This window comes from Oncorhynchus tshawytscha, linkage group LG01, assembly GCF_018296145.1.
Source record: "Oncorhynchus tshawytscha isolate Ot180627B linkage group LG01, Otsh_v2.0, whole genome shotgun sequence".
NCBI lineage: Eukaryota > Metazoa > Chordata > Actinopteri > Salmoniformes > Salmonidae > Oncorhynchus > Oncorhynchus tshawytscha.
The window spans coordinates 80277875-80300254 of NC_056429.1; the positions used below are offsets into that span (position 1 = coordinate 80277875).

Consider the following 22380-nt stretch of genomic DNA (forward strand, 5'->3'; position numbering starts at 1 on the left):
CAAGAAATACAGAACCACACGTGACATAGTGGAGTGCATGCGGTCACAGAGACAGACACACAAGAATGGACATACCCAGTCAAGATACACAAGTGTGGGGAAAGGGTGTGTGCACGAGTGTATGAGCGTGAGAGAGAACAGACAAAGGGAGGGAACGAGAGAATGACGATAATCAGTTATCTTCATGTCAGAGTAGCTCAGAGTAAGCTGATCGCATGAAAGCCTGGGTAAACCTTCTACTACCACTTCACATATTAATATGCCATTTAACAGACACTTCTAGCCATAGTGACTTGCAGTGACTTTACGTATCAGTGGCCCCAGGAATCAGACAATCAGGTATTGCAAGCATTGTGCCCTACCAACTGAGCCATACAGGAACCTGCACAATGTAACATGTCTTGTAACTACTCATTTTCACACTATATTCTTAACCATGAACCCAATGAGTAACTGCAATACTTGTTACAGTCTTTAAAATCATAATTACACAGTAATAGGAACAGTGAAATGAGTGAAATGTAAAGTAAAACTCCTGTATTGCTAGGGCAGGCTATATGGTTCTCCCTGAGTAATATATGCCATTCAGCAGACGCTTTTATCCAAAACACATTTTTCATGAATGTGTGGTCCCGGGAATCAAACCCGCTATCCTGGTGTTGCAAGCGCCATACTCTACCAACAGAGCTACAGAGGACCACAAGTCTACCTCTCTGTACCAGGCCGTGTCAGTCAGTCAGGGAGACATCATGGGGATCAGCCCAGGATTACCGTTACAGACACACATTACAGGTAATGCACCGTCAGCCATTTGAACAGGCTCGCTCCTTACCACGACTGGGATCACAGCTCAGGGCACAACAACCGTGAACGTGACAGAACATTTCATCTAGCTACCTCTCACAATCCTGTACAGTAGCCTCCAGCACAGTGAAAATCACCAACAAAATACAACCAAAAGAATTCACAAGTAAACGTGAGGAGGGAGAGAGTGGTTTTACCTTTCCGAACCAGCCATCGCCGATCTCCTTCAAGTAGAGAAGACTGTGGCGACCGAGTTCTGTGGACTTCAGGAGTTGGACTTGGGAGACAGAATAAAAAGAGAGATGTTAGAGAATGACCTTGCAAGTTTTACAATGCAACTATTATTCAGTTTCAAACAATACAAACATCCACATACAAAACACAACATACGGATAAACACCAACAACATCACACCTGCCGAGACCCACCTCAGCATTGGTTTATTTCAGACAATAACTCTCGATTTCAAGCCTCAGGCTTAAGAAAGAAATGTCATCTGGCCATATACACATCTCCGTCATGTACAATGAAAGCGATATAAGCCATCCATCTTGCAATGGGTCAAGCATCCTCTAAGTCCCAAAACTCGCCATGTTGATTTGTTTTGATTTGAGACAAAAATGACAGCAAAAGCCATGGTACAAAAAGAAAGTTCCTCTAAGGTCAGTCAGAGGCAGGCCCTGGCATCATAGCATCAGCCTCAGTCCTTCTCTCCCATTGCTGTATCCTATCTGTCAGTAGCACAGTGATGTCTTGTGTCCCGCATCTATCCTTTCCCCTGCAAACACCAGCCTGCTCTCACGCTCACTCTCAGCCCAAACTCATCCAAACGAGACAGGAGTGACAGCAACATTACTCCTCTGTCCTTCCCCCTCTCTCATTCCCTCCATCCCTCTCTCCCCCAACAATGACCGATGACACTCACATTCTCTGCTCCAGAGGAGGACAGACAGATCTTTGTGGCAGTGAACCCCCCTCAGACCGGCCTACACAGACCCCTCCCTGTGTGAGGGCCATATCTGACGCCTCTGCCCTATAATGTTCCAGAGGCTAGTCATTCCGTGGGGAGTGGGTACGCTCGCTCGCTACTGCAGACTCTGGCCTACAGAGAATCACAGCCATTGTCTGTGTACTACCACTGGGACTGTATGGTACCAGAAAGGACCAACCACACGGACACTTGGCCTCGAAGCTCAGTGACACAGTTGTGGACTGACCCTCTAGTGATAACTGACAACTTAGAAAAGAGGTTACGCCATTTTGTTTCCTCCATCTTTCTCTCTTACTTCTAGAATGGCTTGGAACTCCAACTTCTTAGAACTCGTCTCAGAACGTCTTTAACTCTGGGTGTGCCCATTCTCTCACACCTGATTCAACTAATCAACTCCTCATTAAGCCTTTGATGAGTGGAATCAGGTGCCTTACTGCTGGGTGGGAAAAAAGCCTGCATGCCCAGTGGGTCTCCAGGACCAGGATAAAGACGCTTGCTGAGGGCCACAGATAGTCCAAGGAGATGCCCATAGTAACAGCCATGACTATCAGCCTACTACCATACATTCAGAGTCTTCCATCTTTCCTGTCAACAGTAAGCCAATTCATTTCTGACGGGAAGTCTTTTTGAAAGATGAGGATCACTCGGGCCAAATGGAATTCCCATTATCATCATCATCAACATCGCAGAAGCACAAGGGGCGGGAGGGGTTTTATATATGTGTGTGTGTGTGTGTGTGTGTGTGTGTGTGTGTGTGTGTGTGTGTGTGTGTGTGTGTGTGTGTGTGTGTGTGTGTGTGTGTGTGTGTGTGTGTGTGTGTGTGTGTGTGTGTGTGTGTGTGTGTGTGTGTGTGTGTGTTCACACCAGTGCACCCTGTGACATGTGCGGGTGTAAGTGTGACTGTATAACAGCACAGCTGTGTCAAGGTGGGTCTTCGTCTTGGGGATCAGTTCTGGCTCTGGACCTAGCCAAGGTCTGACAGTATGGGAGCCCCACCTCTCCCCCATCTTCCTCCCACCTCTCCCCCTCTACCTCGAACCTCTGCCTCCCAGCAACACAGCATATACAACAGGGGAACTGTTGATCTTGACAGCCTGTATTCACTGGTCCATCTTGGAAATGAGAAAGCCTTAAAACCTAAATGATCCTTTAAGAGAGAGAGTGAGAAAGAGAGAAAGAGATAGTGAAAGAGAGAGAAAGGTATATATAGAGAGAAATAGGTATATATATAGAGAGAGAGACAGTGAAAGAAAGAGAGATAGGTATGAATAGAGAGATAGATAGGTATAGACAGAGTGATACAGAGAGAGAGAGATAGGCATATATATACAGAGAGAGAGAGAGAGAGACTCAGACTCAGTGAGCATAGCCTTGCTATTGAGAAAGGCCGCCGTAGGCAGACATGGCTCTCAAGAGAAGACAGGCTATGTGCTCACTGCCCACAAAATGAGGTGGAAACTGAGCTGCACTTCCTAACCTCCTGCCCAATGTATGACCATATTAGAGAGACATATTTCCCTCAGATTACACAGATCCACAAAGAATTCGAAAACAAAACCAATTTTGAAAAACTCCCATATCTACTGGGTGAAATTCCACAGTGTGCCATCACAGCAGCAAGATTTGTGACCTGTTGCCACGAGAAAAGGGCAACCAGTGAAGAACACACACCATTGTAAATACAACCCATATTTATGCTTATTTATTTTATCTGGTGTCCTTTACCATTTGTACATTGTTAAAACACTGTATATATATATATATATATATATATATATATATATATATATATATATATATATATATATATATATATATATATATATATATATATATATAATATGACATTTGTAATGTCTTTATTGTTTTGAAACTTCTGTATGTGTAATGTTTACTGTTAATTTGTATTGTTTATTTCACTTTATATATTCACTTTATATATTATCTACCTCACTTGCTTTGGCAATGTTAACACATGTTTCCCATGCCCTTGAATTGAATTGAATTGAGAGAGAGAGATAGGTATGAATAGAGAGATAGATAGGTATAGAGAGAGAGTGAGAAAGTGAGAGATAGGTATACAGAGAGAGAGAGAGATAGGTATATATATATAGAGAGAGAGACAGTGAAAGAGAGAGAGAGAGAGAGAGAAAGATAGGTATGAATAGAGAGATAGATAGGCATAGAGAGAGAGTGAAAGACAGAGATAGGTATATATAGAGATAGATAGGTATATATATAGAGAGAGAGACAGTGAGAGAGAGAGAGAGAGAGAGAGAGAGAGAGAGAGAGAGAGAGAGAGAGAGAGAGAGAGAGAAATAGTATACCTGTCTCTCATCCTGTGATGTCGGCAGCAGGCACAAGGTCCTGTGGCCAGCTCATAAGGAACTCATGGGGAGTGGTCTGAAAAGATCGAATGTCTGACCTCAGCCCCCTAACTACCCAAGCTCCCACCCTTAATCAACCCTGTGTGTCACTATAGGCCTCCTACTTACTCCAAAAACCTCATACAGCTATATACAGCCATACATACCACAGTGGCCATATGGACAACACATGAGGAGCACAAACTCAGCAAAAAAAGAAACGTCCCTTTTCAGGACCCTCTCTTTCAAAGATAATTTGTTAAAATTGAAATAACTTAACAGCTCTTCATTGTAAAGGGTTTAAACACTGTTTCCCATGCTTGTTCAATGAACCATAAACAACGAATGAACATGCACCTGTGGAACGGTCACTAAGACACTAACAGCTTACAGATGGTAGGCAATTAAGGTCACAGCTATAAAAACTTAGGATACTAAAGAGGCCTTTCCACTGACCCTGAAAAACACCAAAAGAAAGATGCCCTGCAATCAATTGCCATGTCCATACTCTGAGATGCCTAAGACAGCGCTACAGGCAGACAGGACGGACAGCTGATCGTCCTCACAGTGGTAGACCACGTGTAGCAACACCTGCACAGGATCGGTACATCCGAACATCACGCCTGTGGGACAGGTACAGGATGGCAACAACAACTGCCTGAGTTACACCAGCAACGCACAATCCCTCCATCAGTGCTCAGACTGTCCACAATAGGCTGAGAGAGGCTGGACTGAGGGCTTGTAGGCCTGGTGTAAGGCAGGTCCTCACCAGACATTCCCGGCAACAACGTCGCCTAAGGGCACAAACCCACCATCGCTGGACCAGACAGGACTGGCAAGAAGTGCTCTTCACTGACGAGTTGTGTTTTTGTCTCACCAGGGGTGATGGTTGGATTTGCGTTTATCATCAAAGGAATGAGCGTTACACCGAGGCCTGTACTCTGGAGCGGGATGGATTTGGAGATGGAGGTTCCGTCATGGTCTGGCGCTGTGTGTCATAGCATCATCGGACTGAGCTTATTGTCATTGCAGGCAATGCTGTGCGTTACAGGGAAGACATCCTCCTCCGTCATGTGGTTCCTTTCCTACAGGCTGCTCGTTCTGTGCATGATTTCCTGCAAGACAGGAATTTGGAACTTGCAGGTGCCTTGGTGGAAGAGTGGGGTAACATCTCACAGCAAGAACTGGCAAATCTGGTGCAGTCCATGAGGGGGAGATGCACTGCAATACTTAATGCAGCTGGTGGCCACACCAGATACTGACTGTTACTTTTGATTTTGACCCCCCCTTTGTTCAGGGACATATTATTCCATTTATGTTAGTCACATGTCTGTGGAACTTGTTCAGTTTATGTCTCAGTTGTTGAATCTTATGTTCATACAAATATTTACACATGTTCATTTTGCTGAAAATAAATGCAGTTCACTGTGAGAGGACGTTTCTTTTTGTGCTGAGTTCATGTCCTGACAGAACAGCCTTTTTTTCAGCATAGGCCTACAGCATGTACCGCAAGTTACTCCATTTGTGATAGTCCATTATCTTATTTCAACATACTGAGTTAAAAGAAAGTTTGCACGATATATATTCCACAAATCTAACAATGTAGATTGATTATAATCCATCTAAACGGTCTTTATGCAACAGTTTATAAAACACATACTAATTATACACTATTTTCGCAATTTGAATTACATTCATCAAAAATTCTACACCAACAATAGCAAAACGAACTGGCCCAGGTTTTTGAGGGTGGAATAAGCTAGCAAGCAAGCTACAAGAACTCAATAAACACAGCACATTTTGCAGAAATTAATGGTCAAATAGTAATCGGATTAATGTCATTGTTTATTTCAAGGTATGTCTTTATTTTTGCTGAATTACTTGATCTTTATTGGTTTTATATAACTTGCAGGATATCATGGTAGACAATATTTATGTTAGACATTATACCTGGATTTACTGTTACTGCTGCTACTGTAGTAACGTTAGCACTAAGGTTAGCATGTGGCTAGCTATAGCTACCATCGGCCAACAACAGAGTGTAGCCAGTTTGGTTATAGATGTTCAATGTCTATAAGGATGGTAAAGGTTCATCTTGATTTTGTGTAAAAGTACGAGAAATGCTAATGTGCTGAACTGCTAATAAGCGATGTGTTTCAAGGCCACCAGTGGTTGGCTAGTAAGGGTAAAGCAGCAGGTGTGAAAATAGGCTAAAGGCCTGAGCACTGTATGAGTGATAAAACATACAGAATAAATAAATCACAGGATATGGTCAGATGATAAATTGGCTATATTCAGAGTGCCAAAATACTTATTCAAAAACAATAAGGACTCTGTATAATGTGGGTCATTACCGTCTTATGTGGACAGTGGCTTCGATCCTGCTGTGTATTCACTCTTGTGATCTTCTCTTGACCTCACTTTTATCGACAAGACTTCGGTCAAATTCAGATAAAATATACATTTCTCCTAAAATAAAAATGTAAAGTGATATGTCGTATTGGGACTTTTAGTCCCAATACAACAATGTTAATCTCCTTGGGGACAAGATTACTCTCATGTCCACTAAAGTGCTGGGCCCATACTCACAAAACCTCTCAGAGTAGGAGTGCTGATCTAGGATCAAGTCCTCCCTGGCCATATAATATGCATTGTGATCTCAAAGACAAAACTGATCCTAGATCAGCACTTCTACTCAGAGACTCATTATGAATATGGGCCATGGCTTTGATGAACAGTATATTGGAATTGCTAGTCAAGCAGCAGACTGACCTACGAACTGACCCACAGCAAACTGTCTAGTACAAATCATTAATTCAGCCCGCCTTCTGATGTCATGGGTGTATCAATCCAGATCGGCATGCATCAGCCCCATAGCCTACACATCAACACACAACCAGGGCCATTGTCACGGATAGACAGAAAGACAGGGAGAGAAAGAGGGATAGAGAATGAGGGTCTATCACTCTCGCATGCCTGACATACCAAGGAGCAATTGTGTAGGCTGGCTGGACCAGGGAAATTACACAACAGGCAGATGTTTGTTGGAGAGTGAGGTGAGAGAGAGAGAGAGAGATAGAGGGGGGTAACAGGGAAAGAGGAAAAGAGAGAGAGCTCATTCATGGACCACAAAGTTAATTCTACAGGGACCTAGAGCTCTAAACCAGGGCAGAGGGGACGGTGGGATAGGTGGAAGCCAAGCCCTGCAGTGGTCCAGCGTTAGAGCTCTAAACCAGGGCAGAGGGGACGGTGGGATAGGTGGAAGCCAAGCCCTGCAGTGGTCCAATGTTAGGGCTCTAAACCAGGGCAGAGGGGACGGTGGGATAGGTGGAATCCCTGCAGTGGTCCAGTGTTAGGGCTCTAAACCAGGGCAGAGGGGACGGTGGGATAGGTGGAAGCCCTGCAGTGGTCCAGTGTTAGGGCTCTAAACCAGGGCAGAGGGGACGGTGGGATGGGTGGAAGCCCTGCAGTGGTCCAGTGTTTGGGAAGACTTTTTGGGTTAACACCAGAACCAGAATATATAGTACAGTACACCCTGATATTCTTAAACTCCTCACTGAAAACACTAAGCTTTGTCTCTAATCTATTGCCAAGTATGAATAATTTTTTGAAGAAGAGAATTAAGGCACAAAATAAAAGCTGTATTTGTACCTTTTCTCTTTATCCTCTCAACGTCATCTGACCTTTTCCTCTACCGTTTATATTTTATTCCCTTTGAGAAAAGCTGTGAAAGTTAGTGACTGTCTGAATTTGATATGGTTCTCTCTGACTGTCATTCCCTGTGCTTATGCAACATCCCCCTCACAGAGATTACTGCAAATAAAGTGGATTTGGAAAGTATTCAGACCCCTTCCCCTTTTCCACATTTTCTTACGCTACAGCCTTATTTTAAAATGGATTGAATTCAATTACATTTTTCCCTCATCAATCTACACACAATACCCCATAATAACAAAGTGAAAACAAGTGTTCAGAAATGTTGCAAATTTATTAAAAATAAAAAACAGAAATACCTTTGCTATGTGACTCGAAATTGAGTTGTTTCCATTGATCATCCTTGAGATGTTGACAACTTGATTGGAGTCCCCCTGTGGTAAATTCAATTGATTGGACATGATTTGGAAAGGCACACACCTGTCGACATAACGTCCCATAGTTGACAGGGCATGTCAGAGCTAAAACCAAACCATGAGGTCTAAGGAATTGTCCGTAGAACTCCGAGATAGGATTGTGTCGAGGCACAGATCTGGGGAAGGGTACCAAAAAATGTCTACAGCATTGAATGTCCCCAAGAACACAGTATCCTTCATCATTCTTAATTGGAAGAAGTTTGAAACCATCAAGACTCTTCAAAGAGCTGGCCACCCAGTCAAACTGAGCAATGGGGGAGAAGGGCCTTGATCAGGGAGGTGACCAAGAACCCGATGGTCACTCTGACAGAGCACAAGAGTTGCTCTGTGGAAATGGGAGAACCTTCCAAAAGGACAACCATCTCTGCAGCACTCTACCAATTAAGCCTTTATGGTAGAGTGGCCAGACGGAAGCCACTCATCAGTAAAAGGTACATGACAGCCCGCTTGGAGTTTGCCAAATGGAAAAGGACTCTCAGAAAATGATAAACAAGATTCTCTGGTCTGATGAACCTAAGATTGAACTCTTTGGCCTGAATGCCAAATGTTATGTCTGGAGTCGAGGTCGACCGATTATGATTTTTCAACCCCGATACCGATACCGATTATTGGAGGGCCAAAAGGCTGATACCGATTAATCGGCCGATTTTCCCCCATTTATTTGTAATAATGACAATTACAACAATACTGAATGAACACTTATTTTAACTTAATATAATACATCAATAAAATCAATTTAGCCTCAAAAAAATAATGAAACATGTTCAATTTGGTTGAAATAATGCAAAAACAAAGTGTTGGAGAAGAAAGTAAAAGTGCAATATGTGCCATGTACAGTATGAAAGCTAACGTTTAAGTTCCTTGCTCAGAACATGAGAAATCAAATCAAATCAAATTGTATTTGTCACATACACATGGTTAGCAGATGTTAATGTGAGTGTAGCGAAATGCTTGTGCTTCTAGTTCCGACAATGCAGTAATAACCAACAAGTAATCTAACTAACAATTCCAAAACTACTGTCTTATACACACAAGTGTAAGGGGATAAAGAATATGTACATAAAGATATATGAATGAGTGATGGTACAGAGCGGCATAGGCAAGATACAGTAGATGGTATCGAGTACAGTATATACATATGAGATGAGTATGTAAACAAAGTGGCATAGTTAAAGTGGCTAGTGATACATGTATTACATAAAGATGCAGTAGATGATATAGAGTACAGTATATATGTATACATATGAGATGAATAATGTAGGGTATGTAAACATTATAGTAGGTAGCATTGTTTAAAGTGGCTAGTGATATATTTTACATCATTTCCCATCAATTCCCATTATTAAAGTGGCTGGAGTTGAGTCAGTGTGTTGGCAGCAGCCACTCAATGTTAGTGGTGGCTGTTTAACAGTCTGATGGCCTTGAGATAGAAGCTGTTTTTCAGTCTCTCGGTCCCAGCTTTGATGCACCTGTACTGACCTCGCCTTCTGGATGATAGCGGGGTGAACATGCAGTGGCTCGGGTGGTTGTTGTCCTTGATGATCTTTATGGCCTTCCTGTAACATCGGGTGGTGTAGGTGTCCTGGAGGGCAGGTAGTTTGCCCCCGGTGATGCGTTGTGCAGACCTCACTACCCTCTGGAGAGCCTTACGGTTGTGGGCGGAGCAGTTGCCGTACCAGGCGGTGATACAGCCCGCCAGGATGCTCTCGATTGTGCATCTGTAGAAGTTTGTGAGTGCTTTTGGTGACAAGCCGAATTTCTTCAGCCTCCTGAGGTTGAAGAGGCGCTGCTGCGCCTTCTTCACAATGCTGTCTGTGTGAGTGGACCAATTCAGTTTGTCTGTGATGTGTATGCCGAGGAACTTAAAACTTGCTACCCTCTCCACTACTGTTCCATCGATATGGATAGGGGGGTGTTCCCTCTGCTGTCCACAATCATCTCCTTAGTTTTGTTGACGTTGAGTGTGAGGTTATTTTCCTGACACCACACTCCGAGGGCCCTCACCTCCTCCCTGTAGACCGTCTCGTCGTTGTTGGTAATCAAGCCTACCACTGTTGTGTCGCCCGCAAACTTGATGATTGAGTTGGAGGCGTGCGTGGCCACGCAGTCGTGGGTGAACAGGGAGTACAGGAGAAGGCTCAGAACGCACCCTTGTGGGGCCCCAGTGTTGAGGATCAGCGGGGTGGAGATGTTGTTACCTACCCTCACCACCTGGGGGCGGCCTGTCAGGAAGTCCAGTACCCAGTTGCACAGGGCGGGGTCGAGACCCAGGGTCTCGAGCTTGATGACGAGCTTGGAGGGTACTATGGTGTTGAATGCCAAGCTGTAGTCGATGAACAGCATTCTCACATAGGTATTCCTCTTGTCCAGATGGGTTAGGGCGTCTGTGGACCTATTTGGGTGGTAAGCAAATTGGAGTGGGTCTTAGGGTGTCAGGTAGGGTGGAGGTGATATGGTCCTTGACTAGTCTCTCAAAGCACTTCATGATGACGGAAGTGAGTGCTACGGGGCGGTAGTCGTTTAGCTCAGTTACCTTAGCTTTCTTGGGAACAGGAACAATGGTGGCCCTCTTGAAGCATGTGAGAACAGCAGACTGGGATAGGGATTGATTGAATATGTCCGTAAACACACCAGCCAGCTGGTCTGCGCATGCTCTGAGGGCGCGGCTGGGGATGCCGTCTGGGCCTGCAGCCTTTCGAGGGTTAACACGTTTAAATGTTTTACTCACCTCGGCTGCAGTGAAGGAGAGGCCGCATGTTTTGGTTGCAGGCCGTGTCAGTGGCACTGTATTGTCCTCAAAGCGGGCAAAAAAGTGATTTAGTCTGCCTGGGAGCAAGACATCCTGGTCCGTGACGGGGCTGGTTTTCTTTTTGTAATCCGTGATTGACTGTAGACCCTGCCACATACCTCTTGTGTCTGAGCCGTTGAATTGAGATTCTACTTTGTCTCTATACTGATGCTTAGCTTGTTTGATTGCCTTGCGGAGGGAATAGCTACACTGTTTGTATTCGGTCATGTTACCGGTCACCTTGCCCTGATTAAAAGCAGTGGTTCGTGCTTTCAGTTTCACGCGAATGCTGCCATCAATCCACGGTTTCTGGTTTGGGAATGTTTTAATCGTTGCTATGGGAACGACATCTTCAACGCACGTTCTAATGAACTCGCTCACCGAATCAGTGTATTCGTCAATGTTATTGTCTGACGCAATACGAAACATATCCCAGTCCACGTGATGGAAGCAGTCTTGGAGTGTGGAATCAGATTGGTCGGGCTTCTTGTTTTAGTTTCTGTCTGTAGGCATGGATCAACAAAATGGAGTCGTGGTCAGCTTTTCCGAAAGGAGGGCGGGGCAGGGCCTTATATGCGTCGCGGAAGTTAGAATAGCAGTGATCCAAGGTTTCGCCAGCCCTGGTTGTGCAATCGATATGCTGATACAATTTAGGGAGTCTTGTTTTCAGATTAGCCTTGTTAAAATCCCCAGCTACAATGAATGCAGCCTCAGGATGTATGGATTCCAGTTTGCAAAGAGTCAAATAAAGTTCGTTCAGAGCCATCGATGTGTCTGCTTGGGGGGGAATATATACGGCTGTGATTATAATCGAAGAGAATTCCCTTGGTAGATAATGCGGTCGACATTTGATTGTGAGGAATTCTAAATCAGGTGAACAGAAGGACTTGAGTTCCTGTATGCTTTTGTGACCACACCACGTCTCGTTAGCCATAAGGCATACGCCCCCGCCCCTCTTCTTACCAGAAAGATGTTTGTTTCTGTCGGCGTGATGCGTGGCGAGAAGTATACTGGGGAGTGGTGCACAATGTGCCCATCTCCGGAGTCTGACCAGAAGACCGCTACATTTCCCTCTTTTACAAAGTCGTTTTTTGGGGTCGCCGGCTGGGATCCATTCCGTTGTCCTGGGTGAAAGGCAGAACACAGGATCCGCTTCGCGAAAGTCAGAGTTGATGCTGCTCTTATATTCAGTAGTTCTTCTCGACTGTATGTAATGAAACCTAAGATGACCTGGGGTACCAATGTAAGAAATAACACGTTAAAAAAAACAAAAAACTGCATAGTTTCCTAGGAACGCGAAGCGAGGCGGCCATCTCTGTCGGCGCCGGAAGGTGTCTGAAAGCTGGTGGTTCCTTTTAACATGAGTCTTCAATATTCCCAGGAAAGAAGTTTTAGGTTGTAGTTATTATAGGAATAATAGGACTATTTCTCTCTATACCATTTGTATTTCATTAACCTTTGACTGTTGGATGTTCTTATAGGCACTTCAGTATAGCCAGTGTAATAGTATAGCTTCCGTCCCTCTCCTCGCTCCTACCTGGGCTCGAACCAGGACCACATCGACAACAGCCACCCTCGAAGCAGCATTACCCATGCAGAGCAAGGGGAACAACCACTCCAAGTCTCAGAGCGAGTGACATTTGAAACGCTATTAGCGCGCACCCCGCTAACTAGCTAGCCATTTCACATCGGTTACACCAGCCTAATCTCGGGAGTTGATAGGCTTGAAGTCATAAACAGCGCAATGCTTGAAGCACAACGAAGAGCTGCTGGCAAAACGCACGAAAGTGCTGTTTGAATGAATGCTTACGAGCCTGCTGGCGCCTACCACCGCTCAGTCAGACTGCTCTACCAAATCAGACTTAGTTATAACATAATAACACACAGAAATACGAGCCTTAGGTCATTAATATGGTCAAATCAGGAAACTATCATCTCGAAAACAAGACGTTTATTCTTTCAGTGAAATACGGAACCGTTCTGTATTTTATCTAACGGGTGGCATCCATAAGTCTAAATATTCCTGTTACATTGCACAACCTTCAATGTTATGTCATAATTACGTAAAATTCTGGCAAATTAGGTGGCCCAAACTGTTGCATATACACTGACTCTGCGTGCAATGAACGCAAGAGAAGTGACACAATTTCACCTGGTTAATATTGCATGCTAACCTGGATTTCTTTTAGCTAAATATGCAGGTTTAAAAATATATACTTCTGTGTATTGATTTTAAGAAAGGCATTGATGTTTATGGTTAGGTACACATTGGCGCAAGGACAGTCCTTTTTCACGAATACGCACCGCATCGATTATATGCAACGCAGGACACGCTAGATAAACTAGTAATATCAACCATCATAACTAGTAATATCAACCATGTGTAGTTAACTAGTGATTATGATTGATTAATTGTTTTTTATAAGATACGTTTAATGCTAGCTAGCAACTTACCTTGGCTTACAGCATTCGCGTAACAGGCAGGGTCCTTGTGGAGTGCAATGTAATCAGGTGGTTAGAGCGTTGCACTAGTTAACTGTAAGGTTGCAAGATTGAATCCCCGAGCTGACAAGGTAAAAATTTGTCGTTCTGCCCCTGAACGAGGCAGTTAACCCACCGTTCCTAGGCCGTCATTGAAAGTAAGAATGTGTTCTTAACTGACTTGCCTAGTTAAATAAAGGTGTTTTTATTTTTTATTTGAACCCAACCCAATCGAACATCTCTGGACACCTGAAAATAGCTGTGCAGCGACGCTCCCCATTCAACCTGACAGAGCTTGAGAGAATCTGCAGAGAAGAATGGGAGAAACTCCCCAGATACAGGTGTGCCAAGCTTGTAGCGTTATACCCAAGAAGACTTGAGGCTGTAATCGCTGCCATAAGGTGCTTCAACAAAGTAATAAATAAAGGGTCTGAATACTTATGTAAATGTGATATTTAAAAAAAAAAGAAGAAAAAAAAGAATTTGCAAACAAAACTAAAAACTAGTTTTTGCTTTGTCATTATGGCGTCTTGTGCAGATGGATGACTGAGAAAAAAACTATTTAATTCATTTTAGAATAAGGCTGTAACATGTGGAAAAAGTCAAGGGGTCTGAATACTTTCCGAATGTGCTGTACTTAAATCTTCTTGTTGTAAGAAAAGTATTTGAACTGCACTGAACTGAAACTAAATGAGGGTGAGAGACAGAGAGACAAAGACATGTTGGTCCTACCTGATCGTCCTGGTTGTTTGGCCATGGGGAGTGACACCTCAGTCAGGGGCAGGATGTAAACATCAGGTCCGCTCTGGGATGCAGGGGATGCCAGGGTGGACAGGTCCGCCTGGTACTCCTCCCCCTCGGCATTCTCAAACTCCTACAGGAGAGGACAAAAAGGTCAGAGGTTAGATAGTTCATACTGTGTCATTCCCTGGAGTTTGAACCCTGGGGAGCGCGTGCGTGCGTGCGTGTGTGTGTTTGTGTAGAGAGAGAGAGAGAGTATTGGAAGAATTTGGAGACAGGATATAAGTGTAAAGCCCCTTAGTTGTATGGAGTTGTGTGGTGGGGTGGAAACTATGGAAAACTGTGACCCTTTGTAGCCTCCTCCAGCACCCACTCCAATGCTTCCCCCCATCGTCCTCACCCCTCCTTCCATCCATCCCCCCATCCATCCGTCCTGTCCCACGAGAGAATATGCACACACAGGCCACACACACCCTCTTGTCTCTAGGTCCACAGCTTCACACGGTCCCTAACGGCCCCTCTAACATGTGTTTTCACTCTCAGGGTCAAAAGAGAGCCAGGAAAACACATGCCTCTAACACATACCCTTACAGAGATCACACACATGCAGTTCCCATAACACGTACTGCTACAGAGTTCACACAAACACACATAAACATCCACTCACATATCTCTCCCACATACAGCACATACGGAAAGTATTCAGACCCCTTGACTGTTCCACATTTTGCTACGTTACAGCCTTATTCTAAATACCCAGAGATGTTCGATCAGGTTCAAGTTCGGCTGGGCCACCCAAGGACATACAGAGACTTGTCCCGAAGCCACTCCTGCGTTGTCTTGCCTGTATGCTTAGGGTTGTTGTCCTGTTGGAAGGTGAATCTTCACCCCAGTCTGAGGTCCTGAGCACTCTGGAGCACATTTTCAAGGATCTCGCTATACTTTTCTCTGTTCATCTTTCCCTCTGTCCTGACTAGTCTCCCAGTCCCTGCCGCTGAAAAACATCCCACGGCATGATGCTGACACCACCATGCTTCACCATAGGGATGGTGCCAGGTTTCCTCCAGACATTACGCTTGGCATTCAGGCCAAAGAGTTCAATCTCGGTTTCATCAGACCAGATCATTTTGTCTTTAGGTACCTTTTGGTAAGCTCCAAGCGGGCTGTCATGAGCATTACACTGAGGAGTGGCTTCCGTCTGGCCACACTACCATAAAAGCTAGATTCTCCCATCGTCACAGAGGAACTCTGGAGCTCTGTCAGAGTGACCATAGGGTTCTTGGTCAACTCCCTGACCAAGGCCCTTCTCCCCTGATTGCTCAGTTTGGCCGGGAGGCCAGCTCTAGGAAGTTTCTTGGTGGTTCCAAACATCTTCCATTTAGGAATGATGAAGGCCACTGTGTTCTTAGGGACCTTCAATGCTGCGGACATTTTTTGATACCCTTCCCCAGATCTGTGCCTCGACACAATCCTGTCTCGGAGCTCTTCAGACAATTTGTTTAACCTCTTGGCTTGGTTTTTGCTCTGACATGCACTGTCAACTGTGGGACCTTATATAGACAGGTGTGTGCCTTTCCAAATCATGTCCAATCAATTGAATTTACCAAAAGTGGACTCCAATCAAGTTGTAGAATCATCTCAAGGATGATCAATGGAAACAGGATGCACTTGAGCTTAATTTCTAGTCGCATAGCAAAGGGTCTGAATACTTAAGGGAATATGTTTTTTTAATTTTTTTTAATTTGCAAAGAATTCTAAAAACTTGTTTTTGCTTTGTCATTACGGGGTATTGTGTGTAGATTAAGGAGGAAAAATAAATATATATAATACATTTTTGAACAAGGCTGTGGTCAGAATACTTTCCGAATGCACTGTACTGGATACAGCAACCTAGATCAAACAGACACATAAACATGCAGCCCTCTCACACATAGCTGCACACGTGTACATATGCACATACCACAGTGCTCGCACACATAAATAATAATAATACATATATCACTTTAAAAGTTGCTGTACAATTGTAGAAATGAAAAAACAAGAAACAGAACTCTAAACAACACAACACATTTGCAACTATTGAACTCCAGTGGTTCATTTTCTGTGTAACATTCTCAAAGCACTAAAAACACAAAAGAATAACATTCCCTTTCTATGACATCAAGCATTGGACACTTTCACAGAACACATTCACAGCGAAAGTTCAGACTACACTTGTGCCTCTGATAATATCCTTCACTGATTAGCCAACTAAAAGACTAAACACTCTCCAACCAGACCTCAAGAATCTGTCCAGGTGCAGCTTCCTAGCTTGATGGGCGTTCTCCGGTCCGCAAAACTGTTTCTGGATCTGCTCCAGTCTGCGATGTGGAAAAAGGTTGGGAACCCCTGTTCTATAAGAACCTTCTGCAAGAGCAGCTGGAGCTGAATATCAGCCTGATACAGACTCTTAGCGAGAGCTCAGACTACACTTGACCTTCTGATGACATTCCCTTAAATAACATCCCCACCATTTCTTACCTGAGCTCAAGTTCCATTGGGAAAGCAGGCGTGTTGGTCACCCACAAGACACAAGATCACTTGTACCCTGTACCCCAAATGTCTCTGCAGAGCAACAAGCTAAAAGAACCTGTTTCCCTACCTCCCACCCAGGGTGGCCCAGCTGGTTTGCAGGGCATGGTAGTGGCAGTGCCAAGCACAGAGGCTACAGTAGGAGCATGGTCCTGCAGCTGAGATAGTCTTCATTGTTGAGTTCAGCAGATAACAGCTAGCTAGCACTCTGGTGAGACCACAATGGTTCAACTCAATGTCACAGATGGAGAGAGAGAGAGAGAGAGAGAGAGAGAGAGAGAGAGAGAGAGGGGGAGGGAGAGAGAGAAAGAGGGATGGAGGGGAAAAGAGAGAGGAGAAGGGATGAGCAGTGACTCCCAGTCCAAAAGGAAGTTCCTGTGCTCCTCCCGAGTGGGAAATAAAGGTGGGAGGAGGGCAATTGAGAAAACGAGAGAAAAAAGCCTCCACAAAAATGTGAGGCACAAGGAAAACGTTTCACATTCTATCGTCATGACATCACTCTCCAATCTTCTATACTTCTTTCACTTCTATCACTCTCGTCTCCAGCCAGGGAACATGTGCAGGGCAGGCCCCTTCCCCACTGAATGATGAACACACATACACAAACACACGCACATACACACACACAAACACACAATAACTAATCCTAAAATCCCCTCTTCCTGCTCTGGGAGAGGCTGTGTCTAATTCCAGATGGGGGCCTTGGGGTCTGGGGGGCCGGATGTACTGTGGGCTCTGGGGTATGCCCTTCCTCACGCCCTCGCTCAACCCCTGCTCACCCCTTTCTCCCTCTCCTCTTGTTTGAATTACTTCTGCCATGTCTGTCTTTCAAACATAATGGAAGAGAGATATATAGATTGAGAGACAAAGGGAGAGAGAGAGAGAGGGCGAGACAGAGGGAGCGCAAAGAGAGAGGGAGATACAGCTGGAGAGGAAAGAGAGAGAGAGGGAGATGCATAGGGAGAGCAGAGAGAGAGAGGGAGATACAGCTGGAGAGGAAAGAGAGAGAGAGGGAGATGCATAGGGAGAGCAGAGAGAGAGAGGGAGATACAGCTGGAGAGGAAAGAGAGAGAGAGGGAGATGCATAGGGAGAGGAAAGAGAGAGAGAGGGAGATGCATAGGGAGAGGAAAGAGAGAGAGAGGGCGAGACAGAGGGAGAGCAGAGAGAGAGAGGGAGATACAGCTGGAGAGGAAAGAGAGAGAGAGGGAGATGCATAGGGAGAGGAAAGAGAGAGAGAGGGAGATGCATAGGGAGAGCAGAGAGAGAGGGAGATGCATAGGGAGAGCAGAGAGAGAGAGGGAGATACAGCTGGAGAGGAAAGAGAGAGAGAGGGAGATGCATAGGGAGAGCAGAGAGAGAGAGGGAGATGCATAGGGAGAGCAGAGAGAGAGAGGGAGAGCGAGACGGAGGGAGAGGAAAGAGAGAGAGAGGGAGAGCGAGACAGAGGGAGAGCAGAGAGAGAGAGGGAGAGCGAGACAGAGGGAGAGCAGAGAGAGAGAGAGCGGGAGTGAGAGGGAGTACAAAGATAGTGAGAGGGAGAGACAGATACAAAGGGAGAGGGAGAGAGAGAGAGTGAGAGCAGAGAGCGGGAGAGACAGAGACAGAGTGGAGGGAGAGAGAGACCGAATGAAGAGAGAGAGAGAGACAGAGACAGAGACAGAGAGAAGAGAGATTGAAGTTCTTAGAGGGAAGAAATGAAAGAGGATCAATCATTGGTGATTAAGGAGAGTATCAGTCTTCTTAGCTCCCCAGTGACAGATAATTGACAGACTTAGCCTCAAGTATGCCCTTTCTTTTTTTAATTCTCTTCTTCAAAGTCACTATGGCATGAATCTTCATTTGAAGTAGAGCGTGGAAACTGTCATAGGCATCTGTGCCTATTTCACTTTAAAACAATCCTCTGTATGTGCATGTGTGTGTGCGTAGATGGTTAATTAATTGAAAATGTATCGTTCTGCCTCACTCAAAAGGTCTCAAAGCACTTAGCGTGTCCTCTTTAAGGTTGCTGGGGTAAGCACAGTTAGCAGAGAGTCTCTGGAAGACACAAATCAAATCTAATTGTGTTACCGCATACACATATTTAGCAGATGTTATTGGGGGTGTAGCGAAATGCTTGTGTTCCTAGCTCCAACAGTGCAGTAGTATCTAACAATTCACAACAATACACACAAATCTAAATGTAAAAGAATGCAATTAAGAAAAATTAATATATTATGAGCAATGTCGGAGTCCGGACTATAATATATATATATATGTATATATATATGTATATATATAATGTACTGTGTGTATATATACACAGTACACCATCCGGTCCCACATCACACTAGAGGCTTCATTCCACGTTCTACTGACTGTTGACATCTAGTGGAAGGCGTAGGAAGTGCGAACAGATCCATATCTTATTTGGATATGAATAGGCGATGAGTTGAAAATCAACCAGCACCAGAATTTCCACTTCCTGTTTGGAAGTTTGCCTGCCCTATGAGTCCTGTTATACTTACAGACATAATTCAAACAAATTCATATGTTGTGAAATTCATATGTTGTGTTTTCGCTGTAAAACATTAAAAAAATCGGAAATTGTGGGTAGATGAACAAGATGTTTATCTTTCATTTGCTGTATTGGACTTAATGTGTGAAAGTTAAATATTTCAAAAAAATATTTTTGAATTTCCCGCGCTGCCTTTTCGGCGGAATGTTGTTGGGGGGGTTCCGTTAGCGGAACCTGTGTCCCAAACAAGTTAATAGTGGATTGCAAAGATCTGATTAACTCTCTGCTAGGCACTAATAAAATACCATCATATCTGGCCCTGTGCCCTCTCTCAATCGTGGTATTGAACGCTTTAGCATGAATCTTTCTCTTCACAACTGGCTACGTGATAATTGCAGCTCAATGGGTGTAGCTTTTGTTGACAATTTTGAAACCTTTTGGAAACAAAACACGTTTTATAAGGAGGATGGAATCCACCCAAATCATTTGGGTTCCTAGATCCTTTCACAGAATTATAAGGCTGCATTGAGACAATGACTTATCAATGACCCAAGCCTAGCTCAGTAAATCCCAACCATTGGTTCGCAGAGTCATCATAATGCTTTAGAAAATGTACATTATAACAGGGGCATTGGTAGACACAATGTAAGTAACCTAATTTATGTCCCTCTAACTGCCCTGAATGTCTCTGCTGATCCTGCAGCTATTGTATGTAGCAATCATGTGCCTATGAACCAGATCTATGCTGTTAGCACTGGGGTGGTGGGCCCAAGTAGGAAGTCCACTGTGTGCAGCTCAACCTGCACTAACCTAAATAACATGAGAATATCTACTTCTGCTAAGATTCCCAGTAAAGTAACAAAATCAAGCATGCATCCCAGAAAAGTGCTCTAAATAGCCCATGTTAACATATGTAGCTTAAGAAACAAGGTTCATAAAATTAATAACTTGCTAGTAACAGATGACATTCATATTCTGACTATCTCTGAAACTCACTTAGACAATACATTTGATGATAACAGTGGTAGCAATACAAGGTCATAACATTTACAGAAAAGACAGAAATGCCAGTGGTGGAGGTGTTGCTGTTTAAATTCACAACCACATCCCTGTAAAAATTAGAGAGGAACTCCTGTTAAATCCTGTTGAAAACATATGGCTACAGGTTCATCTGTCTCACCTAAAACCCATTCTTGTGGAAAGCTGCTATAGACCACCAAGTGCTAACAGTCATTTTCTGGGTGACTTAAATATTGAGTGACTCATCAAGCTGCCCACTCAAGAAAAATCTATAAACTGTAACCAGTGCCTGCAAACTCAGCTCCATGATTAATTGAATCAGATGGCTCATGCATCACAAGACTGACTAATATTGCTAACTACTTTAAAAGGATAATAGCAGATGATATTTCCACTCCTATTTGCCATAGCTTTCATTTAAGCCTACTAGAAAGTGTGTGCCCTCAGGGCTGGAGGGAAGCAAAGGTCAGTCTGCTACCTTAGAATAGTAATGCCCCCTTTACTGGTACAAATAGCTGACCAATCAGCCTGTTACCAACCCTGAGTAAAGTTTTGGAAAAAATTGTGTTTGACCAGATACAATGCTATTTTACAGTAAATAAATTGACTACAGACTTTCAGCATGCCTATAGGGAAGGACATTCAACAAGCACAGCATTTACACAAATGACTAATGATTGGCTGAGAGAAAGTTATGATGAAAAGATTGTGGGGGATGTCTTGTTAGACTTCAGTGCAGCTTTTGACATTATCGATCATAGTCTGTTGCTGGAAAAACTTCTGAGTTATCGCTTTACACCCCTTGCTATATTGTGGATAAAGAGTTAACTGTCTAACAGAACACAGAGGGTGTTCTTTAATGTAAAACTCTCCAACATAATCCATGTAGAATCATGAATTATCCAGGGCAGCTGTCTAGGCCCCTTAATTTGTTCAGTCTTTACTAATGACATACCACTGGCCTTGAGTAAAGCCATGCAGATGACTCAACACTATACACGTCAGCTGCTACAGTGACTGCAACACGTAACAAAGAGCTGCAGATAGTTTCAGAATGGGTGGTAAGGAATAAGTTAGTCCAAAATATTTTAAAAACTAAATGCATTGCATTTGGGAAAAATCATTCACTAAACCCTAAACCTCAACTAAGTCTTGAAATAAATATTGTGGAAATAGAGCAAGTTGAGGTGACAAAGGCTTGGAGTAACCCTGGATTGTAAATGGTCATGGTCTAAACATATTGATACAACAGTAGCTAAGATTGGGAGAAGTCTGTCCAAAATAAAACGCTTCTCTACATTCTTAACAACACTATCAACAAGACAGGTCCTACAGGCTCTAGTTTTGTCGCACCTGGACTACTGTTCAGTCGTGTGGTCAGGTACCACAAAGAGGGACTTAGGAAAATTGCAATTGGCTCAGAACAGGGCAGCACGGCTGGCCCTTGGATGTACACAGAGAGCAAACATTAATAATAAGCATGTCAATCTCTCCTGGCTCAAAGTGGAGGAGAGATTGATTTCATCACTACTTGTAATTCTGAGAGGTATTGACATGTTGAAAGCACCAAGCTATCTGTTTAAACGACTAGCACACAGCTCAGACACCCATGTACACCCCACAAGACATGTCACCAGAGGTCTCTTCACATTCCCCAAGTCCAGAACAGACTATGGGAGGTGCACAGTACTAGATAGAGCCATGCCTACATGGAACTCTATTCCACATCAGTTAACTGATGCAAGCAGTAAAATCAGACTGTGAAGCTATACAAACATAGGCACAGACACATGCATACACATACATGATAACATATACACACACAGATTTTGTGTAGAAATGTGGTAGTGGAGTAGGGGCCTGAGGGCACACACTTAGTGTGTTGTGATATATGTTATGAATGTATTGTCATGTATTTAAAATTGTATAACTGCCTGAATTTTGCTGGACCCCAGGAAGAGTAGCTAATGAGGATCCATAATAAATACAAATA

The 22380-nt window shown here is 43.9% G+C and overlaps 1 protein-coding gene across 6 annotated transcripts in view; it reads right to left on the reverse strand.

Moving 5' to 3' along the window:
• LOC112257751 (serine/threonine-protein kinase LMTK1-like) overlaps positions 1-22380 on the reverse strand; it is a 110812-nt gene that overhangs the window by 9625 nt on the left and 78807 nt on the right. For 2 of the 6 annotated variants that reach the window (XM_042326259.1, XM_042326258.1), the window contains exons 4-5: positions 14293-14434; positions 1002-1081 (exon numbers count right to left, since the gene is read on the reverse strand). In XM_042326259.1, the coding sequence (XP_042182193.1) occupies positions 1002-1081; positions 14293-14434 (222 nt within the window). Of the gene's footprint in view, positions 1-75; positions 666-1001; positions 1082-1232; positions 1668-14292; positions 14435-16821; positions 17134-22380 lie in introns of those variants that run through there. The other 4 variants (XM_042326263.1, XM_042326262.1, XM_042326266.1 and 1 more) reach the window with 4 other exon arrangements.